A 25338-nucleotide genomic window follows, 5' to 3' on the forward strand; every position below is an offset into this window, starting at 1 on the left:
CACATTTTTGGAGTGCAGTAATGCTAAAATTACAGGTTTCACTAAAGACTATGAAGGTTTTTTCCTATCAGAGACGGTGCCAGAAGAAAAAACCTTTAAGTGATATTACATGCAGTTGTGCCTGATGTAATACACCAATTTTTGATATGTGACCCTGCCTGTGAAAACCCAGAGTTTAATGATTTACATAAAATCATCATACATAATGTAAAGAACAGTAAAAATATAACCTTTAATATTGACTGAGTAAGATTGAAATCATTGACTTTAATCTAACTATAATTCATCTTTAAATTAAATGTTGAATTAATTTGCATTATAAACCACGCTTGCATAAAATGAACATATTTACGGAGATTATCCTTCAGTGGGTTTTCATGAATGAGGCCTAATGAGTGTCCCATTGTTTTGCACCATTACCAGATCATTGCAGCGCAGGAGGAGATGCTAAGAAAGGAGAGAGAGTTAGAGGAAGCCCGCAAGAAACTCGCCCACATCCGACAGCAGCAATACAAGTTCCTGCCCAGCGAACTGCGGGAAGACCAGAGTTGAACACTTCCGATTGGACACGATACCTGCCTCGGTTTGCGATTGTTAAAGATGATTGGCTGCTCCTCCTTACGTACAGCCATATCTCACGCGATTGGTTGTTTTGATATCAGGTAGCTTAAGTTAAATGTGATTGGCTCACCACTCACGGCAGCATGGGACTAGCACCACTGATTGGCTGTTTGGCTCTCACAAGAATTGGTTTTCTCTTACTTAGGGCTATTCTGTTACGTTTGTATTGTTTTAAGGTTTGAACCACTTGTTAGTTTGCGTGCGTGAATGCGTGTACACGTTTTTATGTATCTGTCATTACCGTAAAGTTCTTTACTATGTCAGTAAGTCATGAATCTGTTTTATGAATGCATCAACTTACAATCATTGTGAAACTATTAATATCCCGAAACCCGAAATTTTGTGCGCGCATATGAAGTATGGTGTCATATCATGCGCATTTCTCATGATGATGAGCTTCTAACAGATGCACTGCTCTAGTTAAACATACTGTATCTCTATTAAGTTCATGAATTATTAGTAGTTATTTTAGGAGAAGAGTGTTCGGGGGGAGCTTTGTCGTGTTATTTATTGATTGAAGAGATCGAGTAGCTTAAGGCTTCTTACCGGTAGCTCTTTGCTGGTGGTTTCAATGGTTTGATCAGCATCTGGAAACGCTGTGGCTGTGATATTCAAGTGACCATTCATGCAAACGGTTGCATTCCGCACACAGAGAGACGTTTGTATAATGCAGTAAATGATCTCAGTTACGACTGTACACCTGCAAAACAAATGGTAGCATTGTTTTGTTTGTTTATATCGTTCAAAAGAATCCCTTTACATGAATGTCTTATTCTTTTACTACATTTCCTTCGTGTTTTAAACATAAGTTGTGTTTGGCTTATGTGACGCCGCAAGAACCAACAGGCGGAGGACATCAAAGTACAGCAAGAGGAGAAGTCTGCTTCGAATAACCATCCACCTGTTGGTTCTGAAGTCGAACACACCTACTGTCAGATTCCCCAAACACAACAGCTATGTTTGGTAAAGCATACTATCGCTGTCGTACTGTATCTGCATCATGTGTACTATGCACAGTATGCAACTTCTGTATGCATGGAATTACTAGTCGATCTATTATATCTGCCAAAACATGCAGTATGCAACCAGAGCACACAGCTTTGAACACTATATCCCACAATGCAATGCGCTTAACTTTTAGCTTCCAGTGTGACGAATGGAAAGTAATGCCAGTTTAATAACATCTTTATAATTTAGGCTTATCAATAATGCTTATCAATAAGTCTATATAACTAAAAAGGCATTGATGGTAAACATGTAGTATTCAGTAAGCAGATATCTCACTGCACTTAGCACATAAGTACCATTGTACTACTAATATGGTTTTTGGACATGTACCATTATTTTCAGTGCCAGTCTATATCAATATACTCTATATCAAAGTTTTACCAAATGGTACCACAGTAAAATCCCACTTAAATGGTATAACACCCCTCTTTGAAAAAAATGACCCAACGTTGGGTCAAAAAGGGACGAACCAGACTCATTGGGTTGTAATGACCCAATGTGACCTATGCAGGGTTGTTTCAACCCATTGATGGGTCAAATTATGAACGATTTTGGGGTTAATTTAACCTGACGGTTGGCTTTGACCCAATGATGATGATTTGAAAATATTTTTGGAGTGCACAGATTAAACTTCAATGGTTAGATACACACTATAGGAAACATCTCATTGGTAGCATCGTGACATTAAAGGGATAGTTCACCCAAAAATGAAAATGGTGTCATTGGTGACTCAACCTCGTGTCGTTCCGGACTCGTGGGACCTCCGTTCATCTTCGGAACACAGATGTTTTGTATTTGGCCCGGGAGCTTGTTGACCCTTCATTGAGGGTGTACGTGCTGTGTACTGTCCATGTTCAGAAAGGTAATAAAGGCATCATCAGGGTTGTCCATGTGACATCGGTGGGTCAGTTGGAGTGTGTTGAGGCATCGAAAATACATTTTGGTCCAAAAATGACGACTTTGTTCCGCATTGTCTTCTATTCCGTGTCTGTTGTGGGGCGCACCTGCAGGACTAGGGTCACGTGACACAGATGATGTGTTATCCTCTGACATGTTTGCGAAGTTTTTTTTTTCAAACTTACAGCGTGCATCTCTCTCAGACTGTAAACGAAGCTCGGGCGCACAATAAAAAACATCTGGGGCGCACCAGATAACACGTCATCCGCGTCACTGCAGTCACGTGACTTTGGTCTTGCGCGTGCGCTTCGCGGCGGATGCGGAGGGGAGGACAATGCTGAATAAAGTCGTCTTTTTTTTGGACCAGGGTGTGTTTTTGATGCTTCGGCACATTCTGGGTGACCCACTGATGTCGCATGGACTACTTTCATGATGTTTTGTTGCCTTTCTGGACATGGATAGTGTGCCGTGCGTGGATTTTCAATGAGGGGTCGGCGGGCTCTCGGACTGAATGTGGGACATCTGTGTTCCGAGGATGAGCGGAGGTCTTGCGGGTTTGGAGCGACATTGGGGTGAGTCATTGATGACATTGTTTTCATTTTTGGGGGAACTAACCCTTTAAACCCTTTTTTTTTACATCATTTACTCACCTTTATGTCATTCCAAAGCTGTATGATTCTTTTCTTCTGCACAACACAAATGATATTTTGAAGAACGCTGGTAACCCAACAACCTAGGACCACATAGACTTTCATTGTATGGACACAAAATCAAAATTGTATATGTATTACTCAAATTATCTTCTTTTTTTCTACAGAAGTAAGAGCCATATGGTTTTGAATGACATGAGGGTGAATACACGATGACAGGATTTTTTGTGAGCTCTTTAAATGCCGTCAGTGATCTTTCAGTGTCGTCTTTATTCTGCTTTTCGTGTACGTTGTGTATGTTTTTGGTAAGATACAGTGGAGGGTGTATTTTCTTCTTTCGGTTTTCTGTTTGTGTTACGTAAATAACATGGCACTTATTAGAGATGATCTATACTGACTGTTGTGTTAATGTCTTCTCTTCAAATCTGGACTGCATTGTGTCATAGTGCCTTATTCTGACTTTGGTAGCTCGGTGTGTACGTTGCTATTTTATGCTGCTTGTGGAACAGATTTTGCTCCACGGATTTGAAACATAACTATGAGCAACCGCAAAACCGGCCTCGGATCAGCATTCGAACTACACAGAGCGAGTATGAAACATTGTCTTGTTTCAGAGAAGTGAGGCAGATGTTTTTTGTCCTGTTACTTGCTTTGTATGTGTACAGTACAGCATTGTGGCGCTAAATAGGATCACCATTGGATGATTAATTGATGGTTACTCAATCCTGTTCTGCAATATTGTGCCTACTGAGGCCTAAAGATTGCCTTGGCAGGCTGCTTTACTGCCATACTGTATGTAATAAACTCTTTAGATGTTTAGATATATAACCTCACAATGAATCAACAAGCCACAGTATTGAATCTAAGGAAAAAGACTGCGTTCAGACTGTCCAGTTAAAAAGTATATTACAGCACATCCAACCATACGTATTTTACGAGTTGGCTAATTCGTATACATTCGTACGAAGTGTATCATACACAAACATGCTATTATTAGAAAAAATTCAATATACAAACCCCACCCCTAACCCCGACGTCATGGAAACGAAAGCAAGAACATACGAATGTAGTCGTACGAATTAGCCACCTGGAACAATACGTATGAATTGTAAGAGATTGTGTTGGTAAATCTCCAAAAAAGTGCAAGACTCCTGTTTTCAACTTTAATAAACCACTATGTATGAAGTTTTGTTTTATGTTTACGTCAAGTAATAGCTATAATGAAGATATTGCAATATGTGGTTGAAAATGTGTCTTTCATTGGAACCGAAGAAAACGGCAAGAACTATCGCCTTTTGAAATATAGTTAGGGCTTTCTTTAATCAACTGACATAGTAACATGAATAATAATAACATTAATATGAACATTAAAATGCTGTATGTATAATATTTATCTGGTCACGAAAGTATTTTTTGTATTTCCCTAAAAATAAAGCGTTTCAGCTAACTGTGACTTGTAAATGTGTGTTTTTATGTTCAATAGAAATATAAATGACATATTCAGGTAAACATAAACTTATTATTGTTCATACCTTTGCATCTCTCACCGGACTCTTGAAGCTGAGTCACGCGAGCTACGAGACGAGCGCAACGGCCAATCAGAATCAAGTTATTACAAACAGTAGGTAGGTGCTTCGTTGCGTTCTACAGTACTTCATGCGGTGCTTGCGCAGAGCGTTCGGCATATGACCTCATTCTATCGCGAGAACAATTCGATATATGTGCTCTCGCGGTTTCTTGATGTCATCCTCCAAACAGTCTGCGCAGCGTTGCATGTCGAGTCGAGACCCTACGTTATCCTCTGATATGCGGAGCGGAGCAAGCTCTTTTCAGAGACAGTAAGTTACTGAAAAAGAAAATTGTTTGTCGACGATCACTAAGGATTGCTTTATATGTTCTCATCAGTGGTGAAGTTTTTCAAACATGCATGCGGCTGACGTTGTTAATTATTTTAGCATAACAAGTCTCGTGACCCATGGTATGAAAACCACTGTTACATCCTGCATTGAAGGAGCGACTACAGACACAAAATTTAATTTAAAACAAATTTGTTTCTATAGTGCTTTTTAAAATGTTGCATACACTGCCAGATAGATGGTGAAAATATGCGGTCCTACGACTCCTACCCTTATGAAAATTAACCATGTTTTTTTTTTTTTTTGGTGTATTGATTACTATCAGCAAAACCATTGTTTTACAACACTAATCATGGTTTAACTATGGTTTTTGAAAACCATGGTTGTCAGACGCATGGTTATTTTGTGGTTACCATGGTTTTACTACAGTAACCATGTTTTTTTGGTTTTTAACTATAGTACCAAGGTTAATTTTCGTAAGGGTATAGCTGTGACTACAGGGTGGTGCATGGTACCCTTTCAAAAAGTATACATTTGCACGCAACTTAAGAGTTCAAATTAGTACCATAGGGGTAGGCTACATTGGTACCAAATGTATACAAATATATGTATGTCCCTACATTTTAACTGGGGTACTACTGCCCATTTTTCTTTCAAGAGAATTCAGATGTTTTGGTGAATTTCATTGTTTATGTTCCCAAATATATTTATTTATATATATTTGCTGCTTTTCTTTGTCGAACTGGACAGAAACCTGACAATAAATCAAGCAAATGCCAACTTAAAAAAAAAAAAGGAATTCCTGCTTTTGCTGCATTTTATCCCAATAATAATTTCCATTATTTATAAGGGCTGTGTATGATGCCGTTTGTCTAAGATATGACACATTTTCTCCTGTAGGTGTCTCTATTACTCCTTTAGGCTTTGTGGTCACGCTCATCTTTGGAATGATATATGGCCAAATTACAGTGCGTGTGTGACCATAAAAGGACATGTGGCATTTTTCCTTCAGCTCCAGAACAAGGCCATTCTCTTAAGAACAAAATAAAACTGTGTGCATAGTGTTGCATCAAATAACAGTTGATGTTCAATTTGAAAGAAACATTTGCATGCATTATTCAGTTACATTCTTTTATTAGTTTCGCGTTTTTAAGTTAAATGTGCAGTTTAAAGGGACATTTAGTTCTGTTCACGTATAAATGCCCAAGATAAAGGAAGTCAGAGACGCCCAGCTGAATAAAGCTTGTATGATCAACATTGGTTGCTGGAGTTTGTATGAGTATTGAGTCTTTTTAACCACTACAAAGGCATACCACACACATTTTACATGTGCTTTTATGTTGTTTTAACCCATGGTTGGGTCAAACATGGACGTTTTCAGGTTAAAGGGATAGTACACCCAAAAATACAAATTCTGTCATCATTTACTCACTCTCATGTCGTTACAAATCATTGCAAATAAAGATATTTTAAGGAACGTTTGTAACCAAACTGCTCAGAGGCCCCATTGACATCCATAGTAGGAAACATTAATACTATGGAAGCCAATGGGGCCTCTGATCCGTTTGGTTCAAAATATCTTTATTTGTGTACATCAGAACAAAGAAATAAATACAGGTTTGTAACAACATGAGAATGAGTAAATGATAACCGAATTTTCATTTTTGGGTGAACTATCCCTTTAATTTAACACAACAGTGGGATTTGTCCATATTTTACCCAACCATATTAACAAACAACCCAGCATTCTTAGAGCAAACCAGAAAGGCTGTTTATTTTGGCTTTCGAGTCTGATCCATTAAAACTGTTTTTGTAAATTTTGTTAAGCAGGCTGTGGAAGTCTTGAATATCATGTGTCCAACTTTTGCTGTTTGCTTTGAACATTAAAATTCTTCTTTCTCCACAACATATTCACAACCCTTTAAAGTCACGCATTAAACCCAAATGTTGGGTTAATGGTGTTGAAATGAAGCCCAAACCGAGAGACTCATATCAAGCGCATGACTCTGTGCAGCCATGTGTGGAGCTGCACCTGGCTGACCGAATTCTTTAAAGTCTGATCTGAGGCATGATGGGAAATCTTGGTAATGACGCGAACCCAGAGAAATGACAGGGTACTCATACATTTGGCCAAACTATGAACTTGCAATAGCTTGTGTTCATGGCTGTGTGGTGGTGTGTTTCTGTAAGACATAATCAGATAGAGGTTAGTATACTGTATACTATAACTCAGTTTGGGCATTACATTACACTGTAAAAAATACTTTGATGCCTTAAAATTTATTGTTGAATCAACTCGGATTTACAAGTCATTTCAACTTACTATTATTTATCTTGACTAAAGATGAGTTGTAATAACTACAGGTGAGTTGTTATAACTTATAAAATTAAGTTGACTTTTCTCAACTATATTTTATAAGTTGTGACAACTCATCTCTGTTGACATGACTTGTAAATCTGAGTTGATTTAACAAAGAATTTTAAGGCAGCAAAGTATTTTTTGCAGTGTAGCAGTGCAAAGGTTGTGGGTTTGATTCATGTGCACTCAGATGCTGATAAAAACTATATCTTGATTGAATGCACTGTAAGTCTAAAAAAGTGTCTGCCTAATGCATAAATGTTATTAATGATTTTTCGTATTAGTCATTGGCTAGTGGCAGTACCTCTCAAAAAGATCATATTGTGTATCATTTAGGTACAGATATATACATTTGTATACTGTACTAATATGAACTCTTTATTTATGTGCAAATGTGTACTTTTCAGTAATGTTTAAGAAAATAGCCTGAAAGTTTAAAAATGTTTGAAAAAATAATTTCTGCTGTTTAAGCTTGATGTTTGGTCATATTTAGCTTTGTGTCTAGCAGCATTACTTTCTTCCGTTTGCTTTCAGCTAGACGCATTTTTGTGAAATTAGAGACTATTTGGGAGACTTTGTTTAGATTTCTTTAGTCGCACACCACAGGAATGACGCTGGCACTGCGAGCACGCAGCGGTCGCGTTTCTCTCTCACGCGCCTCAAAGATTTACAGCTCATTGAACTGTTTGAACGATTGTTATATTCATTCAGTAAAAATGCTCTTCTCAGACACAGGAATGTACATTTCTGACAAATCCATTTAAACTTTTAGGTCTTGAATCGATTAGGAAATGATGTGCATAGCATAGATGAAGGAATGCAGGAACATGAGACGTTTGTGTCTTTTTCCCCATTTAAATCTATTCTCAGTTCACTTGAACTATTCTCAGAACTTGAAAACAGATTAAGGGGTGCTTGTGAGACAAGTTTACTTCTTTGGAGCACTGTCTATTTTTTATATATTTTTTTAATTAAAATAAAAAATTTAATTTTTTTTTTTTTTTTAAATAAAAGTTCACCCAGAAATTCACTGCAAGGTACTGCACTGACCGATTATGGTTGCATCGGACGCACGCGCGTTGCCGTGGTTACGTGTCTGTCCGAAGTTAACTTACGGTCTGTGCATGTTTATCGGTCTGGATGACTAAACTGACTTATGGAACAAATTTGTTGAAAATAACAGTGTTTTTGGTTTTAAAAAACGAGGGGAGAGTGGGAGAACATAGGGGGAGACATTGAACACCAAGGTGCGGATTTGGCAGCCAGGCAAGAATTTAGGATGATTTTGAACTGAGGTAATTTTAATTTACTTGTTATTTATTTTGCTTGTTATTATCAGAAATAATCGTCTCGAAGGGTGCTCCGTTGCTACTAATTTTATGCTGAAGTCCACCGGAAGTGTCCACAGAAGCTGTTTGTTTATGTTGTTATTGCTGAAACCATCTGAGGTTTGGCAAGATGAGAAATTCAAAAATCTTTTTTAAAAACTTGTTTTAAAAGCACGCAAAAAATTTTAAAAAATACAAGTTACACCAATTGACAGACCAGTTACACCACATTGACATTTTGCAATTATCCCCCAAATATTCTTTCAAAATAAATAAATGCAGAAATTTTAGACTTGGTTCTCAAAAAAGAGAATGTATGCAAGTAATCTGCAAATTTATTTTGAAATTTTAACCCTTACATTTAATTGAACCATACGGACACAAAATAATTAACGTCACGCCCTTGACCCCTATACACTCTAAAAAAACAAACGGTGCTAGCACCAAAACTGTTGATTTGAATCGTAACCATAGAAGAACCGTTTTTAGTGCCATATAGCACCGGTGAAGCACCGGTGAAGCACCTGTGTAGAACCATATAGGTGCCATATAGCACCACTATAGCACCACATTTGGTTCTACATAGCACTATATGGTTCCACACAGGTGCTTCACCGGTGCTGTGTGGCACTAGAGGACGGTTCTTCTATGATTACGAGCAAAGAACCACTTTTGGTGCTATATAGCACCGTTTGTTTTTAGAGTGTACAAGTGCACAGCAATTTTATTTAACATCACATGCATTTGACAGAGAATTGTTTGGTGATTTACTGTTACATAAAATCATCCTACATGATACAAAGAACATTCTGTGAAAATATTATCTTGATATCTTTAAAATTGACTAAGTCAAAGATTGAAATTGGCCTAAATATGAAATAAATTATTAAAATCAAATTTTAATATGAATATTAAATTATGAGACTTGATGAGAATATGAGATTATGATTACTAGAGGCCAAGGTTATGAGAGACATTATGTGAATGCTTTGCTTTTTAAACTTATATACTGTTAAGCGTCGCCGTCCCGAATACGGGACACCTAAGTTTGCATTCATATTGTTGATGTAAATTTTAATCTATCACTACAAACTATATATCGTTGAAAAGGTCTAAGCCTCCAAAATAGACATTTCAATAGTGTTTTATAAAATAAATTATGTAGGGAGAGTAATTGATTCATTTATGAAGAGAGTGTGCCTCAAAAAAATTATTTTCTGCCAAATGTCACTGTCCCACCAGCAGGACGCCTACATTTACTTCAATGTTTGCATATGAATTCTTATCTAATCATGACAAACTTTATATAGTTTGAAAGCTCCAAGAGTGTAGATTTAACTCAATAGGGTGGGGTGACGCTTTAAAGGGTATAATGCATTCAACATCACTACTGTATGTGCGATTTCTGGAAATAAAATTCATGATCTTCACGCTGCCAAAGCAATACTCACCCCGCTGAGCTACAGCAACACATCGTGGAATTCACAATAAAGGCAAAAAGAAACATACTTTTCTGTTGTCGCAGCTGTTTGACTCATTTTAGACTGTGTTCTCACCTCTGAATGAAAACCAGCTCGCTTTGGTTTGCTTTCTGAGATTCCATTCAATAAATTTTTCATAGCATTAACACAGCAGTTAACACCTTCGGATGGGCCACTAGGTCGGACTAAAGTTTGTAGTACCTCACAGAAAGCCAAGAGTGAGATCATCCAGAAGAATGCAGCCAAGAACCTGTGGCTTTAAAACTCTCAGTCGTATTTGTGTAGACAAGAAGGAATCTGCTTGGTGTCTGACGTCTTTTCAGTGTAAACTCAGTAGGCACAATGGGACGGATGGAGAGCTTCCAATGGTACGGTTGTGCACATTACTATTTTTGGCGTGCTTGACAGTGGGGTTGCCCAACATTACGGCGTGTGGTGTCATCCCTAAACAATGAGACTGGTGAGATGCTATCCATGCTCTCTTGGGTGGCTGACTGGCTGTTTATTATCTGAGGTCCCTTTTCAGACATCATCTGAAAACACTTCCAAATACAGGATACTGTCTTCGGTTCGGCATGGTGAAAATGTACAGAAGCACAGTCAACAGTGAGAATCCACATGATACTCGACATACTTCTGTTTTTTCAACACAAATTTTAAAGTGAGGTTTAACTATGGCTTGCAAATTAGATCTGGCATACGCTATAAAAAATGTGGGGTCGCTGCAGTAAATGTGGTATTGTAACACTTTACAATAAGGTTGTATTTGTAATAAATGCATTAGCTAAAATAAACTAACAATAAACAATGCTGCATTTTTTTATCTTTGTTAATGTAAGTTCATGCCAATACAATTGTATTGTGCATTAACTACAATGTTAACAGTTGTAACTAAAACAGTAATTAATAAATGCTGTTAAAGTATTGTTCATTGTGTTAATGTACTAACTAATGTTAACAAATACAACCTTATAAAAGTGCTCTTCTACATTCAGCATCTTTCAGCGGTATTGTCTCCCAGCGGGCCGACCGAGGCAGTTCAACAGTTCGGCTGTCTTAGCTAATGTATAGACCAGAGGTTATTAATGGGATAGTCAGAACAAATGTCCCTCACAGGTGCACACACTGGGCTGTGAAAACAAATAATACATGTGTTTCTTAAGGTTTCCCAAGGGACTGTAGGAAAAATGTAGATCCAGACATGCAGTTTGTGTGAAACAATACTGGTATTTGGTTTTTACTGCATTTAACCAAAAGGACTGAACGGCTATTAAAAAACTGCAAAAATGAAAATTAGCTATTTAATTATCGCATGTGGTTAATCTTTTTTTGACCCAACACTGGATTGAAAATGAACCTTTTTTTAGAGTTTAGATTGTGAAAAATTACCCATTAAGTATGGGTTAAAAATAATGTTGTTATTTTCAACCGATCATGGGGTCAAAAAGGGGCAGGCCAGCAGCTGGGTTACAGTTAACCCCCCCAAAAAAACTTTATATTTGACCCAACAATTAAATTACAACCCAGCGGGCTGGGCCCATCCATTTTGACCCAATCGCAGTTTAAAAATAACCAGCATTTTTAGACTAGTGTGCACTTTAAAAATGCTGAGTCAAAAAAGGACGAACCCAGCCTGATGGGTTGTAATTTGACCTATATGCTGGATTGTTTCAACCCAAAATGTGGGGCTGTCTTAACCCATTGTTGGGTCAGCTATTAACTTTTCTAGGTTAATTTAACCCAACGACTGGGTTTGTACGTTTTTTTACCCAAGACCGGGTTGAAAACAACCCAGCTTTTTATTTTTGTAGGTTTTGAAACTGTTCTTGGTGGTTGCCATGTCATTGCTATGAGTTTACTAAGATGTTCCTGAGTAGCTTTTACAATGTTGAGGTGCAGTTGCTAGGGTCTTCTGGTTGGTTCTTGATTGTTTATTGGTCCAAGTCAAGATGTTCAGGTTTATTTTCAACCCAGCATTTGGTCAAAAAGGACCAGGCCCAGTTGTTGGGTTAAATTAACCCAGAAAATGTTTATATTTAACCCAACAATAGGATAAACCAACCCAGCCTTATGAGTTGAAACAACCCAGCATTAAATTACAATCCAAGGGGTTGGGCTCGTCCCTTATTGACCAAACCCTGATATGGTGCATTTGAAGTTGGACCACCTCAGTAGATGGGTTGTTAACTTGGAAGTATGATATTATTCTTTAGAACGTAGTGAAGGAAAGGTTTTCAGAAGAAAAACACTGATAAAGTACAGACAATTGAAAAATACACTTCACTTGGCTTCACTGCTGTCCACAACATAATAAAAGGCTAAAGAAAAGGAACTTGAAATATTTACTTTTTACCAGAGTAAAAATACTTCACTACTGTCCACCTCTGTTACAGCATGTAAATATTTTATACAGTTTGTACACAAACACAGTTTAGCCAAATTTGTTTCCCATTCCCATTTGGATTTTATGTTACTCTTACTCTTAAAAATACTCTTAAAAATAATGGATCCTAAAACATTCTGTCAGGCTCTATGGTTTTGTAAAAACAAGCTTTTTTAGTGGAAAAGTGTGTTCTGCAGACTACATGAGTAAAAAAGAAATGGTCCTTTTAAGTACATTTGACTGAAAAGTTTGTTGGGAAACCAACAATGGGTTTTCTAACATTGCTGAAAAGAAACCCATTTTAGAACCTTTATTTTTAAAAGTGTAGGTTATTGTGTTTACAGTCTCTGCTGTGAATCCACCAGCTGCTGTTTACTCTTTGGTGAGGAACCTAGGACGGAGCTTCTTCCACTGCTCAAGTGACAGTAGATTCAGCATTTCTGAATCAGCATGCCACTTATATATCTGGCCATGAGCTCAGACTATAAAACACAGAGCTAATGCTGGACACCCAAAGATACCTGAGGAGGGAGGGAACATCTTTACAGAGCTCCAGTTGACCCTGGTCTGAAGAAGACCTAAATCATCTTAGCACAACCCTTGTACCACCTCAAGTCTTTATAACACAACCTTTCCATCTCAAATTGTCCTGTAAAAAGTCTCATGTAGTACATTTCTGGCATTTTTGGCTGTCAACATCTAACAGTTAAGATCTATATGACTGGTCTATAGGACATATGTTGTGATTTAAAAACAAGTCCGTGGCATGGGATGCGGTTGTTTTTGTAAGCTTCGTCACTAGCTTCCGGATATTCCCGGTCAACCAGCCTTAACAGATTGAAATTCTGGGTCTCTGTGATATTGTAAAGTCCTCCCCTGGTAAAAATCGAGTTTATAATGTTGTTGCTTATATGTTTTTATGGTGTATGCTTTAAGATGAAGTACTACAGACTTTAGATTTTACATTTCCTTTGGCGTGTAAGTGTGTATTAGTTCATGTTAACGATATTCAAAAGGTTCATACCCCAAAGTAAATGATGATGCGAGTTATCGTCTCCAAGGTTAGTCTCTTTTCTTGGACTACAACAAACACACGGATTGTAGGCAACAGTTTACTTCCTGGGATTGGTGATGTAGACAAGACCAACAATATCATAATTCCTTCCTCCAGCCTGTAAGTTAACTCCAGTTAGCATTGCATTGTGAGCAAATCTTTCAAACATGGTAAGGAGCGTCACGCTGTAAGGAGCTGACACCAGAGGTATTCAGGCCAATAAAAACATACAGATTAGCTGGCCAATCAGGTACACAGAGCTTTTCAAATCGATGAGTTTTGTACAAAATCTGTGTGTTTCAGGACGAGGGTAAAATCTGGAACTACAAAAATGTACGGTCTGTTGAAAATTATGTTTTTTTTAACAATAAACCACGCAAACACATTGTATTATACCAAATACACAACACAACGTTGTTTTTAGCAATGAAATAAGTGCCCTTTAAGAATGTTACATCAATTTACAATTACTTAAATATAATAGTAAACGTCTTTATGATGTATGCAGCCTACAAATGCAACCTCCGAAGGATGCAGCGTTCCGTTTGAGAAATGTCCAATGAATGTATGTATGAATGAACGAACGAACAAACAAATGAACGAACAAATGGGCATATTGTTTAACCTGTTTACTCAAAAGAACCAGTAAAAAAACCCTGATTTGTTCACGAACTGGAAATCACCTAAAACATAAATATGTAATTTTGATGATCAGAGATGAGTTTTAAATAGAGATGCACCGATATATCGGCCAATTATTGGTATCGGTTGATAAAAGCACATTTTCACACTATCGGCTATTGGCCGACAGTTTTGGGGGTAACACATTACAAGTAATGTGCATTAAGTAATAATATTACTTTTCTGAAGTAACGAGTAAAGTAACGCATTACTTTATAAATGTACACATTAATATTTAAGTTACTTTTTAAAAAAAAGTAATGCAAGTTACTTTTCAGTTGAATTAATTCAGTTTAAAAATAAAATAATGTTAACATATTAACGTAGAATTACACATTCTGTGCGCCTGAGCAGGAACAGTTTGAGTCAGAAATGGAGATGGCAGGCTAGAGCTTGACACTTTTGCGAACACTGCAAGGCCTGAAAGAGATCAAGCCTCAGCCAAGTAAGAAAAAGTAACGTAAAAGTAACTTAAAAGTAATGTAAGCATTACTTTCCATGAAAAGTAACTATAACGCAATTAGTTACTTTTTTGGGGAGTAACTTAATATTGTAATGCATTACTTTTAAAAGTAACTTTCCCCAACACTATTGGCCGGTAGTTTAAAAACAGCAGATAGTCATGGCCGATATATCCTGTCAATTAAAAGAGAAGGAAAATGCAATGAATTTGAGCTCTGTGTATAGAAAATGTAAAGAAACATCAATAGTTTAATGTTTAATATTAAATGTCATTATATGAATGAATAACCTTCAGAAAATGTAATCTTTAGAAATTATTAAATGTGAGTTAATAACCACCAAACTATCGGTATCGGCATCGATATTGGGAGATATTAGTCGGAATAATCGGGTATCGGTGGAAGATTTAAATGTTGGTGCATTTCTAGTTTTAAAGGATAAAAGTATTACAGGGAATCAAAAGTGCAGTATGAACCGTTTTGATTGGGTGACTGTTTCCAATTTGTGTCAAATTTGATTCCTCCTAAAAATGTCAAGACAAGTTGATACCTAAATAAAACGACTGAAAACTCGATAAAGTCTGTGGAGCATTTAAAGAGCAATAAACCTCTGAGGAATACAGCTTTCTCCTCTGGTGAGAAGTGCCTGTTACAAAAAACTTGAATTGTTGGCAGTGGTAGAGCTTTGTATCTCAATGTGTGTTAGTCTGAAACAGATTCAGAATCAGATCAGAGTCTTTTGGTGTAATGTAACACCTTACCGCCTCCGAGAGGAAACCACTCAATCCAGAAGGTTTTCACCAAGAAAAGCAGCCACATCTTTCAACCGGCCAAAAGGCCTGCAGTAAGCGTTTCTTCTTCTGTGTCACTGCTGTGGCTTTCCCCACCCAAAGCTGCTAAAGCTGAATAAACAGCAGTGAACAGGCGCTTGCTGAGTTTCTGGAAATATGCAGAGGAAACGGGTCTCTTTCGTTTCGACAAATGACCTGCTTTTGTGCAGCCTGCCGGAGCCGAACAGTAGGATAGAGAACACGTTGCTTCTCAGTCAAGGGGCGAATCTGAAATGATCACAGTTGAAGCCTGCAATACACAGTTTGAACTGCATAAACGTTTACTGCCACTTTACTGTTTCAATACTTCATGTAAAAATAGGAGTATTGGTGAAACATAGGTCCTGTACACACTGCATATTAATACGGTTGTCAGTTCACCTTTTAATGCTTAATCCTGTTCTGTACACACACAGTTCAGTAATTTATGGGACTGACAACCGCATACAACCGAATTAACTCCCGCAAAATGCAAGTAGTGACAACCGCATTTACAGAAACTCTGCATAGTGTGTACATAACCCAACTGAACAACTAAAGTGTTTAAAGGTGCAGTGTGTAGATTTTAGCGGCATCTAGTGGTGAGGTTGCGAATTGCAACCAATGGCTCAGTCCACTCCCCCCCCCCCCCCTGCTTTTGAAACGCATAGAGAAGCTACGGTAGTCACTGCCGGAAAAACATGTTATGTTTGTCCGTTAAGGGCTTCTGTAGAAACATGGCGGCACAAAATGGCGACTTCCACGTAAGGGGACCCTCGGTGTATGTAGATAAAAACCTCTCATTCTAAGGTAATAAAAACATAACGGTTAATTTTGGATGGTCTTTGCAGACCCCTGATAATATAGTTTTGTATATAATTTTGCATTTCTGTCAAGAGATCCTTCTAAAAATTACACACTGCACCTTTAAACGTGCATCATGAACATGACAGGTCTCTGTTTTGAAAAAAATATGCCTAGAAGGGGAAAAAGTCTTCTGTATGCGCAGTGTAGAAAATGACAGAGGCACGAGCATTTGCTGCCCAGGGTTGCCAGATCTTGCAATAAAAAAATCCAATAATAAACCAAAATAAATCCAAATACTTTACCTCAAAGATCAAAATATTGGGACCGGCACCTTCACACTTTATTAACACCAAAAAACTTGATCGCCTCATGAGCCAAAAGCCTATGCGCAAAAAATGGTATGTACGCACAAAAAAGACGAGGACCTGGCAACACTGCAAAATGCGTCTAATGCACAACACCAAGACGGAGGTTTATTGCAAAACATCACGCTGTTAAATTATTTTGGTAAAATCTGTGAGTAATAAACACGCTGTGAGTTAAAAAATCTGTGAGTTAATTTTGAATGATCTTTGCAGACCCCAGATAATATAGTTTTGTATATAATTTTGCATTTCTGTCAAGAGATCCTTCTAAAAGTTACACACTGCACCTTTAAACGTGCATCATGAACATGACAGGTCTCTGTTTTGAAAAAATATGCCTAGAAGGGGAAAAAGTCTTCTGTATGCGCGATGTAGAAAATGACAGAGGCACGAGCATTTGCTGCCCAGGGTTGCCAGATCTTTCAATAAAAAAACTGCAAACAAGAAAAATCCAATAATAAACCAAAATAAATCCAAATACTTTACCTCAAAGATCAAAGTATTGGGACCGGCACCTTCACACTTTATTAACACCAAAAAACTTGATCGCCTCATGAGCCAAAAGCCTATGCGCAAAAAACTGTATGTACGTACAAAAAAGACGAGGACCTGGCAACACTGCAAAATGTGTCTAATGCACAACACCAAGACGGACGTTTATAGCAAAACATAACGCTGTTAAATTATTTTGGTAAAATCTGTGGGTAATAAACACGCTGTGAGTTAAAAAATCTGTGAGTTAATTTTGAATGATCTTTGCAGACCCCTGATAATATAGTTTTGTATATAATTTTGCATTTCTGTCAAGAGATCCTTCTAAAAATTACACACTGCACCTTTAAACGTGCATCATGAACATGACAGGTCTCTGTTTTGAAAAAAAATATGCCTAGAAGGGGAAAAAGTCTTCTGCGCGATGTAGAAAATGACAGAGGCACGAGCATTTGCTGCCCAGGGTTGCCAGATCTTGCAATAAAAAAACTGCGAACAAGAAAAATCCAATTATAAACCAAAATAAATCCAAATACTTTACCTCAAAGATCAAAGTATTGGGACCGGCACCTTCACACTTTATTAACACCAAAAAACTTGATCGCCTCATGAGCCAAAAGCCTATGCGCAAAAAACTGTATGTACGTACAAAAAAGACGAGGACCTGGCAACACTGCAAAATGTGTCTAATGCACAACACCAAGACGGACGTTTATAGCAAAACATAACGCTGTTAAATTATTTTGGTAAAATCTGTGGGTAATAAACACGCTGTGAGTTAAAAAATCTGTGAGTTAATTTTGAATGATCTTTGCAGACCCCTGATAATATAGTTTTGTATATAATTTTGCATTTCTGTCAAGAGATCCTTCTAAAAATTACACACTGCACCTTTAAACGTGCATCATGAACATGACAGGTCTCTGTTTTGAAAAAAAATATGCCTAGAAGGGGAAAAAGTCTTCTGCGCGATGTAGAAAATGACAGAGGCACGAGCATTTGCTGCCCAGGGTTGCCAGATCTTGCAATAAAAAAACTGCGAACAAGAAAAATCCAATTATAAACCAAAATAAATCCAAATACTTTACCTCAAAGATCAAAGTATTGGGACCGGCACCTTCACACTTTATTAACGCCAAAAACTTGATCGCCTCATGAACCAAAAGCCTATGCGCAAAAAATGGTATGTACGCACAAAAAAGACGAGGACCTGGCAACACTGCAAAATGCGTCTAATGCACAACACCAAGACGGAGGTTTATTGCAAAACATCACGCTGTTAAATTATTTTGGTAAAATCTGTGAGTAATAAACACGCTGTGAGTTAAAAAATCTGTGAGTTAATTTTGAATGATCTTTGCAGACCCCTGATAATATAGTTTTGTATATAATTTTGCATTTCTGTCAAGAGATCCTTCTAAAAATTACACACTGCACCTTTAAACGTGCATCATGAACATGACAGGTCTCTGATTTGAAAAAATATGCCTAGAAGGGGAAAAAGTATTCTGTATGCGCGATGTAGAAAATGACAGAGGCACGAGCATTTGCTGCCCAGGGTTGCCAGATCTTGCAATAAAAAAACTGCGAACAAGAAAAATCCAATAATAAACCTAAATAAATCCAAATACTTTACCTCAAAGATCAAAATATTGGGACCGGCACCTTCACACTTTATTAACACCAAAAAACTTGATCGCCTCATGAGCCAAAAGCCTATGCGCAAAAAACTGTATGTACGTACAAAAAAGACGAGGACCTGGCAACACTGCAAAATGCGTCTAATGCACAACACCAAGACGGAGGTTTTTTAGTTGTCGCTAGTTGTTATTTAGCTCAAACCGATTTTGCCAAGTGAGATATTTCCTCAGTCCAACATATTGTATTGACCCAAGGACAACATTTTTGTAAACAGAACCTAAACCCATCCCAAACCCCAACCCTAACCATAACCAAACCCTAAAATCAGGGGGACATGATAAGTGAAAAACAATGGTCTAGAAGCAGCTAATCCTGGTTGTAAACTTAAACTTAAAATAAATTGTAAACTAATTTCTAAAATCTGATTGGTTGATAAAAAGTTGTCCAAGGGTCAACATAATGTTGCCCTGAGGACATCAACCACCTTGCAAAATCAGGATAGCCTTGTTATTAAAACATCACAAGCTGGGTAACTAACTCAGAATCATATTTTATGATCTGTACCGGCTACAGCGAGGCTGATTTTTGATCAGTTTCTCTGACACAGACCTCAGTCCCAATTCTTCCATAAGTGTGAACGTCACACCAAGACTGACATGAGAACAGTCGCAACATCTGAACAAATAGTGACAGGGTCAGCGAAGGCCGATCTGGTGTGAGCAGACACCTTGTCAAGAGGTGTTGCTTACTTTAGTATGTCTTACCCAGAAACAAGCTGCAGTTGTGGATCAAAATCACTTTGTGGGTGTGTGTGGGTCTCGCACGGCTAAGCCAAAAACCACACTGGAATGCATAAGGACTTGGGGTTCCCACGCAAGCCTCTAAATGTCATGAAGTTCCAGGCAAAGTTCATGGTTGGAGTCTAAAAACATTATTGCTCACTTTCACCGGATGGTACCTCATAAGAAAACATATTATTTTCCCATTTCAACCCACAGCTTTACATCAAATTGACCAGATGCACTAAATTACAATGTATTGCGCACCTCAAACGCTATGGTTTTTTAATCTTAAAGGGGATATATCATAAAAATCATAAAAATGTCCATGTTTAAGTGTTATAATTGGGTCTGCAGTGCTTGTATCAAAAATGTATCAAAAAGTGTAAAACTCGTGCAATACATACGCCAAATTCCACTTGATGATATGCCAGTCCTTCCTATTCAGTTAAACGGTGCATTTTTTTGTCGTTTTATTTATTGGTTTCTCAATTTTTTTGCTTTTTTTTACCATTTTCGCTTGGGTTTAGGGTTAGAACAACTTTTTGTTATATAAAAATGACATCCTAACCCAAACCCCAACTCTAACCCCAACTCCAAGCGATCATGGCTTAAATATGGACAAAAACATGGAGAAACCTGTATATTAAATAACCTCATTAAGCAAATCTAAAATCTAACCCTAAACCCAAGCGAAAATGGTTTAAAAAACAGAAAAAAATTGAGAAACCAAGAAATAAATAGACAAAAAAAGATGCACCGTTTAAGTGAATGGGAAGGACTGGCGTTTCATATGCACACCAAAGTGGAATCCTCAGGAGACTGGGTAGGAAAACCCAGTAACTTAGGTTTGGTAAACCATTCTCTACAAGCATGTGAAAAATAGGTAATTGAAAGTTGTCTCCCCTGGTGATGTCAGAAGGGGATAATACCACCCCTTAACCTGCACTATCCAACCATGGCACTGCTATTTAGTGCAGAGATCAGCTCATTTGCATTTGAAAGGACACACCCGAAACGGCAAACTTTTGCTTACACCTACTTAAAAATCAATTTTAACATGTTATAATAAAATATCTACACTGAAAAAAATGATTCATTGAATTTAATCAATTTTTTTAAGGTAAGTGGTTGCAATCAATTTATTTAAGCTACATTTAAACAAAAGTTTTATATTTTATTTAACTTTACTCATCTTTTTTGTTTAAATGTAGCTTAAATAAATTGATTGCAACCACTTACCTTAAAAAAATTTATTAAATTCAATGAATCATTTTTTTCAGTGTATGTTATATTTTGAGCGAGAACTTCACATATGTACTCTGAGGACACAGAAGATTTATTTGACATCTTAAAAAAGTCTTGTGAAATGTCCCCTTTACATTTTCGTAAACTAAGGCTATAACCCTCCGATATGCATACAAATACTTAGCATCTTTATTATAGCATAATCTGACTATTTTGTATTAAATAAAATGTATATATTTATATTCTACCTTCTATTTCTATATTTATATTCTAGGAATGTCCTAAAAACTGAATATCTGTTAAAAAAAGACTAAAAATGGTTGCCAATATGCATGTCAGGCCAGTAGTTGTCGATGTTACACGATATCTAAATGCGTAATACACTGAAAAAAATGATTCATTGAATTTAATAAAAAAATTTAAGGTAAGTGGTTGCAATCAATTTATTTAAGCTACATTTAAACAAAAAAGATTAGTAACGTAAAATTAAATATAAAACTTTTGTTTAAATGTAGCTTAAATAAATTGATTGCAACCACTTACCTTAAAAAAATTTATTAAATTCAATGAATCATTTTTTTCAGTATACGCATGCGCATAAAGTGACAATTTGCACAAATTTGCGCTTTTGTAGTTTACAAGATACAGTATTGCTTTCAAAACTTGCACTTTAAAATCCGTTTATTAAACTTTTGCGCTTACATGCCCCCAAAATGGCCTTGTCGTTTACATGAAGGCCCAAAACGCAAGTTTTCGCTTTTTAGTTCAAAGAATGATGGCATGTAAACAAACCGGTTTCATCGGAGGAATGCAGTTAACCATGGGTACACAGTACCATTAGAAATAATCTATAGAAGGACTCTGTTGTTATTAATTCTTTGCGGAAGTCTTCCGGAAGTTGTATTTGGACCACAAAAGCTGTTTGTTCAACATGATCTACCAGAAAGTCGTATTATAGTCACGAAACATTTGATTAATTTATTTGTGTCCATGACACGAAATTCAGCTTTTTTCATGCCTTAAGCAGGAATGTCTTTTTCGTGTCACTGGCACAAATTTCTATAAATAGTTTTTCGTGTCCGTGGCACGACTTTCTTTATCTTGTCATTTTATGTATTGTTTTTTCATTTTTTACTATATTGTCGCTTATATTGGGGATTGGGTTAGGATGTCTAAAAATGTAACAGAAAGTGATTTTAACCCCAAGCGACAATAGTAAGAAAATGGGATAAAACAATGTGAAAACAATACATAAAATGCCACGAAAAGTAAGTCGTGCAACAGACACTTAAAACTATTTATAGAAATGTGTGCAAGTGACACGAAAAAGACATTTGTGCTTAAGGCATGAAAAAATATGAATTTTTTGACTTACCGTGAGATCAGTCTGGTTTGTTTATGTTACCACTAAGAGCGTCTATAGATAGCACCATTGTGTTGCTGCTCTGTTTGTGGAAAAGCTTCTTTTTCTGCTTTTTTATCTCCCTATAACACTTTAAAATTATGTCTACTGCAGGTAAACATCACCAGTTTTGAAACAGAGCTACAGTGATAAAGACAATCCAGTAAAAGAGTTTAAAAATGCATGTGTCCTCATTTAAACCACCCCATTTCCTCATTCAGTCCTATTTGATTTGTTCTTTCTGAGATTATCGCATACACGATCGATAATGAAGCACATACCTAGAGGTTTTATAGCTCATTGAAATGGAAACAAAACTATTTAGGAAGCCATAAACTCAACAGAACAGCCCATCGTGGCTCTCAGCATCCAACTCCTTATATGGCAAGATTTTCTTCAACTACTCCATGTAAAGTTTGCACCTTCTGACATCTAGGAATGGATAAACTGGACAAATATTGATGAAGTCCTGACAATGTCACACTACATACACTGACACATCTGTCAAGATGTCAATTTCACAAGCAGATCCAAACAAGTTTTTTCTTTCAGGAAGTGACCGCACCGTATTTGCTCTACTGTGTTTGTCAAAAATAGACGGACAGATAGACATACCTTCTCTAAAGATGAGGAGAGTTCAGAGATAAGTTCACCAGCAGAATCAATTGAAAACATTGTCTCGTGTCATTAAACTCAAATGAGACCCATCAGTTCAGGAGAATTCCTGGCCTGCATCATCTGGCCGGATGCTGTTTAGGAATCTCTTATCTTGAGGATGGAGAGCAAAGCAAACTGCCCGTAAATGCAGGCTGACTCCACCCACCAAACACTGCACTGAGACTCGAACAAAATAAAATTAATTAAAATTAAATAAAACAGAAGCAAGGTTTAATGCAAAAGAAAAAATCCAATACAATTTTCTTTTTATGTACACTGCAAAAAATTATTTTCAAGAAAAAAAAAATGTTGTCTTGTTTTCAGTAAAAATATCTAAAACTTCTTAAATTAAGATGCTTTTTCTTGATGAGCAAAACGACTAAGAAAATAAGTCTAGTTTTTAGACCAAACATATGAAATTTAAGTGATTTTGTGCATAAAACAAGCAAAAAAATTGCCAATATAAGCAATTTTTTCTTGAATTTTTCTTGAATTTAGTGTTTAAGAAAAATGTTCAAAAAATTTTTGCTTACCCCATTGGCAGAATTTTTTTGCTTGTTTTATGCACAAAATCACTTAAATTTGATATTTTTGTTTTTAAAACTAGACAGAAAAAGCATCTTAATTTAAGAATTTTTAGATATTTTTACTGAAAACAAGACAATAATACTAAGATTTATTTTCTTAAAAATATTTTTTTGCAGTGTATGAAAACCTTGGACTTTTATTTAAAGTGACTTACAGTGCATTTAAGCTACAGTATGTGTAATCCTTGGGAATCAAACCCATGACCTTTGCGTTGCTAACATAATGGTCAACCAATTGAGCTACAGAAACACATCTTAAGAGTTTTACAGTTTGTTTTAAAGACTGTTTTAACATTTATGTAAATCTAATACAAATAAAACTGAACTGACATCTGACTACTACAATATTCACTTTTGAATGGAATTTATCCCTTATTAGTTTGCTTTTCATTTAATTTAAGTGCCACACAAGCATGTTTTAGATAATGTTCAATTGTTATCTTGTCATATCTCAGTTCAACACTTTTTTTGTTTGTTCCCTTGTGGACAAGCACAGTCTCGTGTAAAATGTGGGGTTCTTGTCCAGCTATGTGTGTGTAACACAAACAAACACTTTTTAGGGAGGAACACTCACTAACCCACAACTATTCAACCATCATGGTCGGCACCCGCAGCAAACAGACTTAAAAAAAAAGAAGAAAAAAAACAACAAAGCCATTATGAATCACATTCCCCTGCCAAATATGCTTGCTGCTGCTTTAATGACTTGAAATGCAGAGGGGTGTGTCTGTTTAGTTTCCTCTCCTTTTGATTATAATGGAGTTACTTTAAAATGATATTAAATATGTGTTCTGAGTGCGTTACACCACAGAAAAATGTGTTATTAACTCAGTGTTCAAATTTTTTAAATCATAAAAAATATAAATTGGGGGGTCCCCTGGTTTTTAATTAAATTTAAATACTACATGAATTTAAAATTGTCGTGCTGCGCTGCTACAAAACAATACTGTCCATTATTTGTTCTAATTTCGCAATAAACTAATCCAAAAGATTTCTTTATGAAATCAATGTAAGCTCTCAAGTGCGCCTCACACTGTTTTCTTCAGGAATTGACAGATTGTTCAATTTAGGATTGGGTTTTAAAAGAGACATTTTATAAAAATCTGACTTTTTTTCATGTTTAAGTGCTATAATTGGGTCTCCAGTGCTTCTATCAACTTATAAAATGTGTAAAAAATCAACCCAGTAACTTAGTTTTGGTAAATCATTCTATTATGGAAAAATAGGTCATTGAAATTTGGCTCTCCTTGTGATGTCAGAAGGGAATAGTGCCACCCCTTAATCTGCAACCACAGCACTGCCGTTTAGTGCAGAGATCAGCTCATTTGCATTTAAAAGGACACACCCAAAATCTGCACGTTTTTGCTTATATCCACAAAGTGCCGATTTTAACATGCTATAAATTATCTATATGGTATTTTGAGGTAAAACTTCACATACGTACTCTGGGGACACCAAATATTTATTTAACATCTTAAAAAATTCTTGTAAAATGTCCCCTTTAAAAAATTCTTCTCAAACTATTATTTCACACTAGTCTGAGGTAATGTCTATTTATTAAGGGTAATTTTGAGTTTCTTTGATTAAAACGTTGATCCAGGACCAAACCAAAAAAATGTTGATCCAGGACCACATCTTACTTTATGAAATCACGGTTACCCTATATGCTTAGTCAGGGGACCCCAATAATCGTTGGCATAATTCGAACACTGTATTAACCACCCAACCAAATCTGAATGATAGAAAAAACAAGTCAATAAAATAATTATCAA

General features: G+C 36.6%; 1 protein-coding gene across 3 annotated transcripts in view; it reads left to right on the forward strand.

Moving 5' to 3' along the window:
• Window positions 1-4623, forward strand: part of tln2b (talin 2b) — a 170519-nt gene extending 165896 nt beyond the window's left edge. For all 3 annotated transcript variants that reach the window (XM_073868820.1, XM_073868821.1, XM_073868822.1), the window contains exon 57: window positions 424-4623. In XM_073868820.1, coding sequence (XP_073724921.1) covers window positions 424-552 — 129 coding nt within the window. In that variant the 3' untranslated portion in view covers window positions 553-4623. The remainder of the gene's footprint in view (window positions 1-423) is intronic.
• The last annotated feature ends 20715 nt before the right edge of the window (window positions 4624-25338 follow it).

This window comes from Misgurnus anguillicaudatus, chromosome 6 (assembly GCF_027580225.2).
Source record: "Misgurnus anguillicaudatus chromosome 6, ASM2758022v2, whole genome shotgun sequence".
NCBI lineage: Eukaryota > Metazoa > Chordata > Actinopteri > Cypriniformes > Cobitidae > Misgurnus > Misgurnus anguillicaudatus.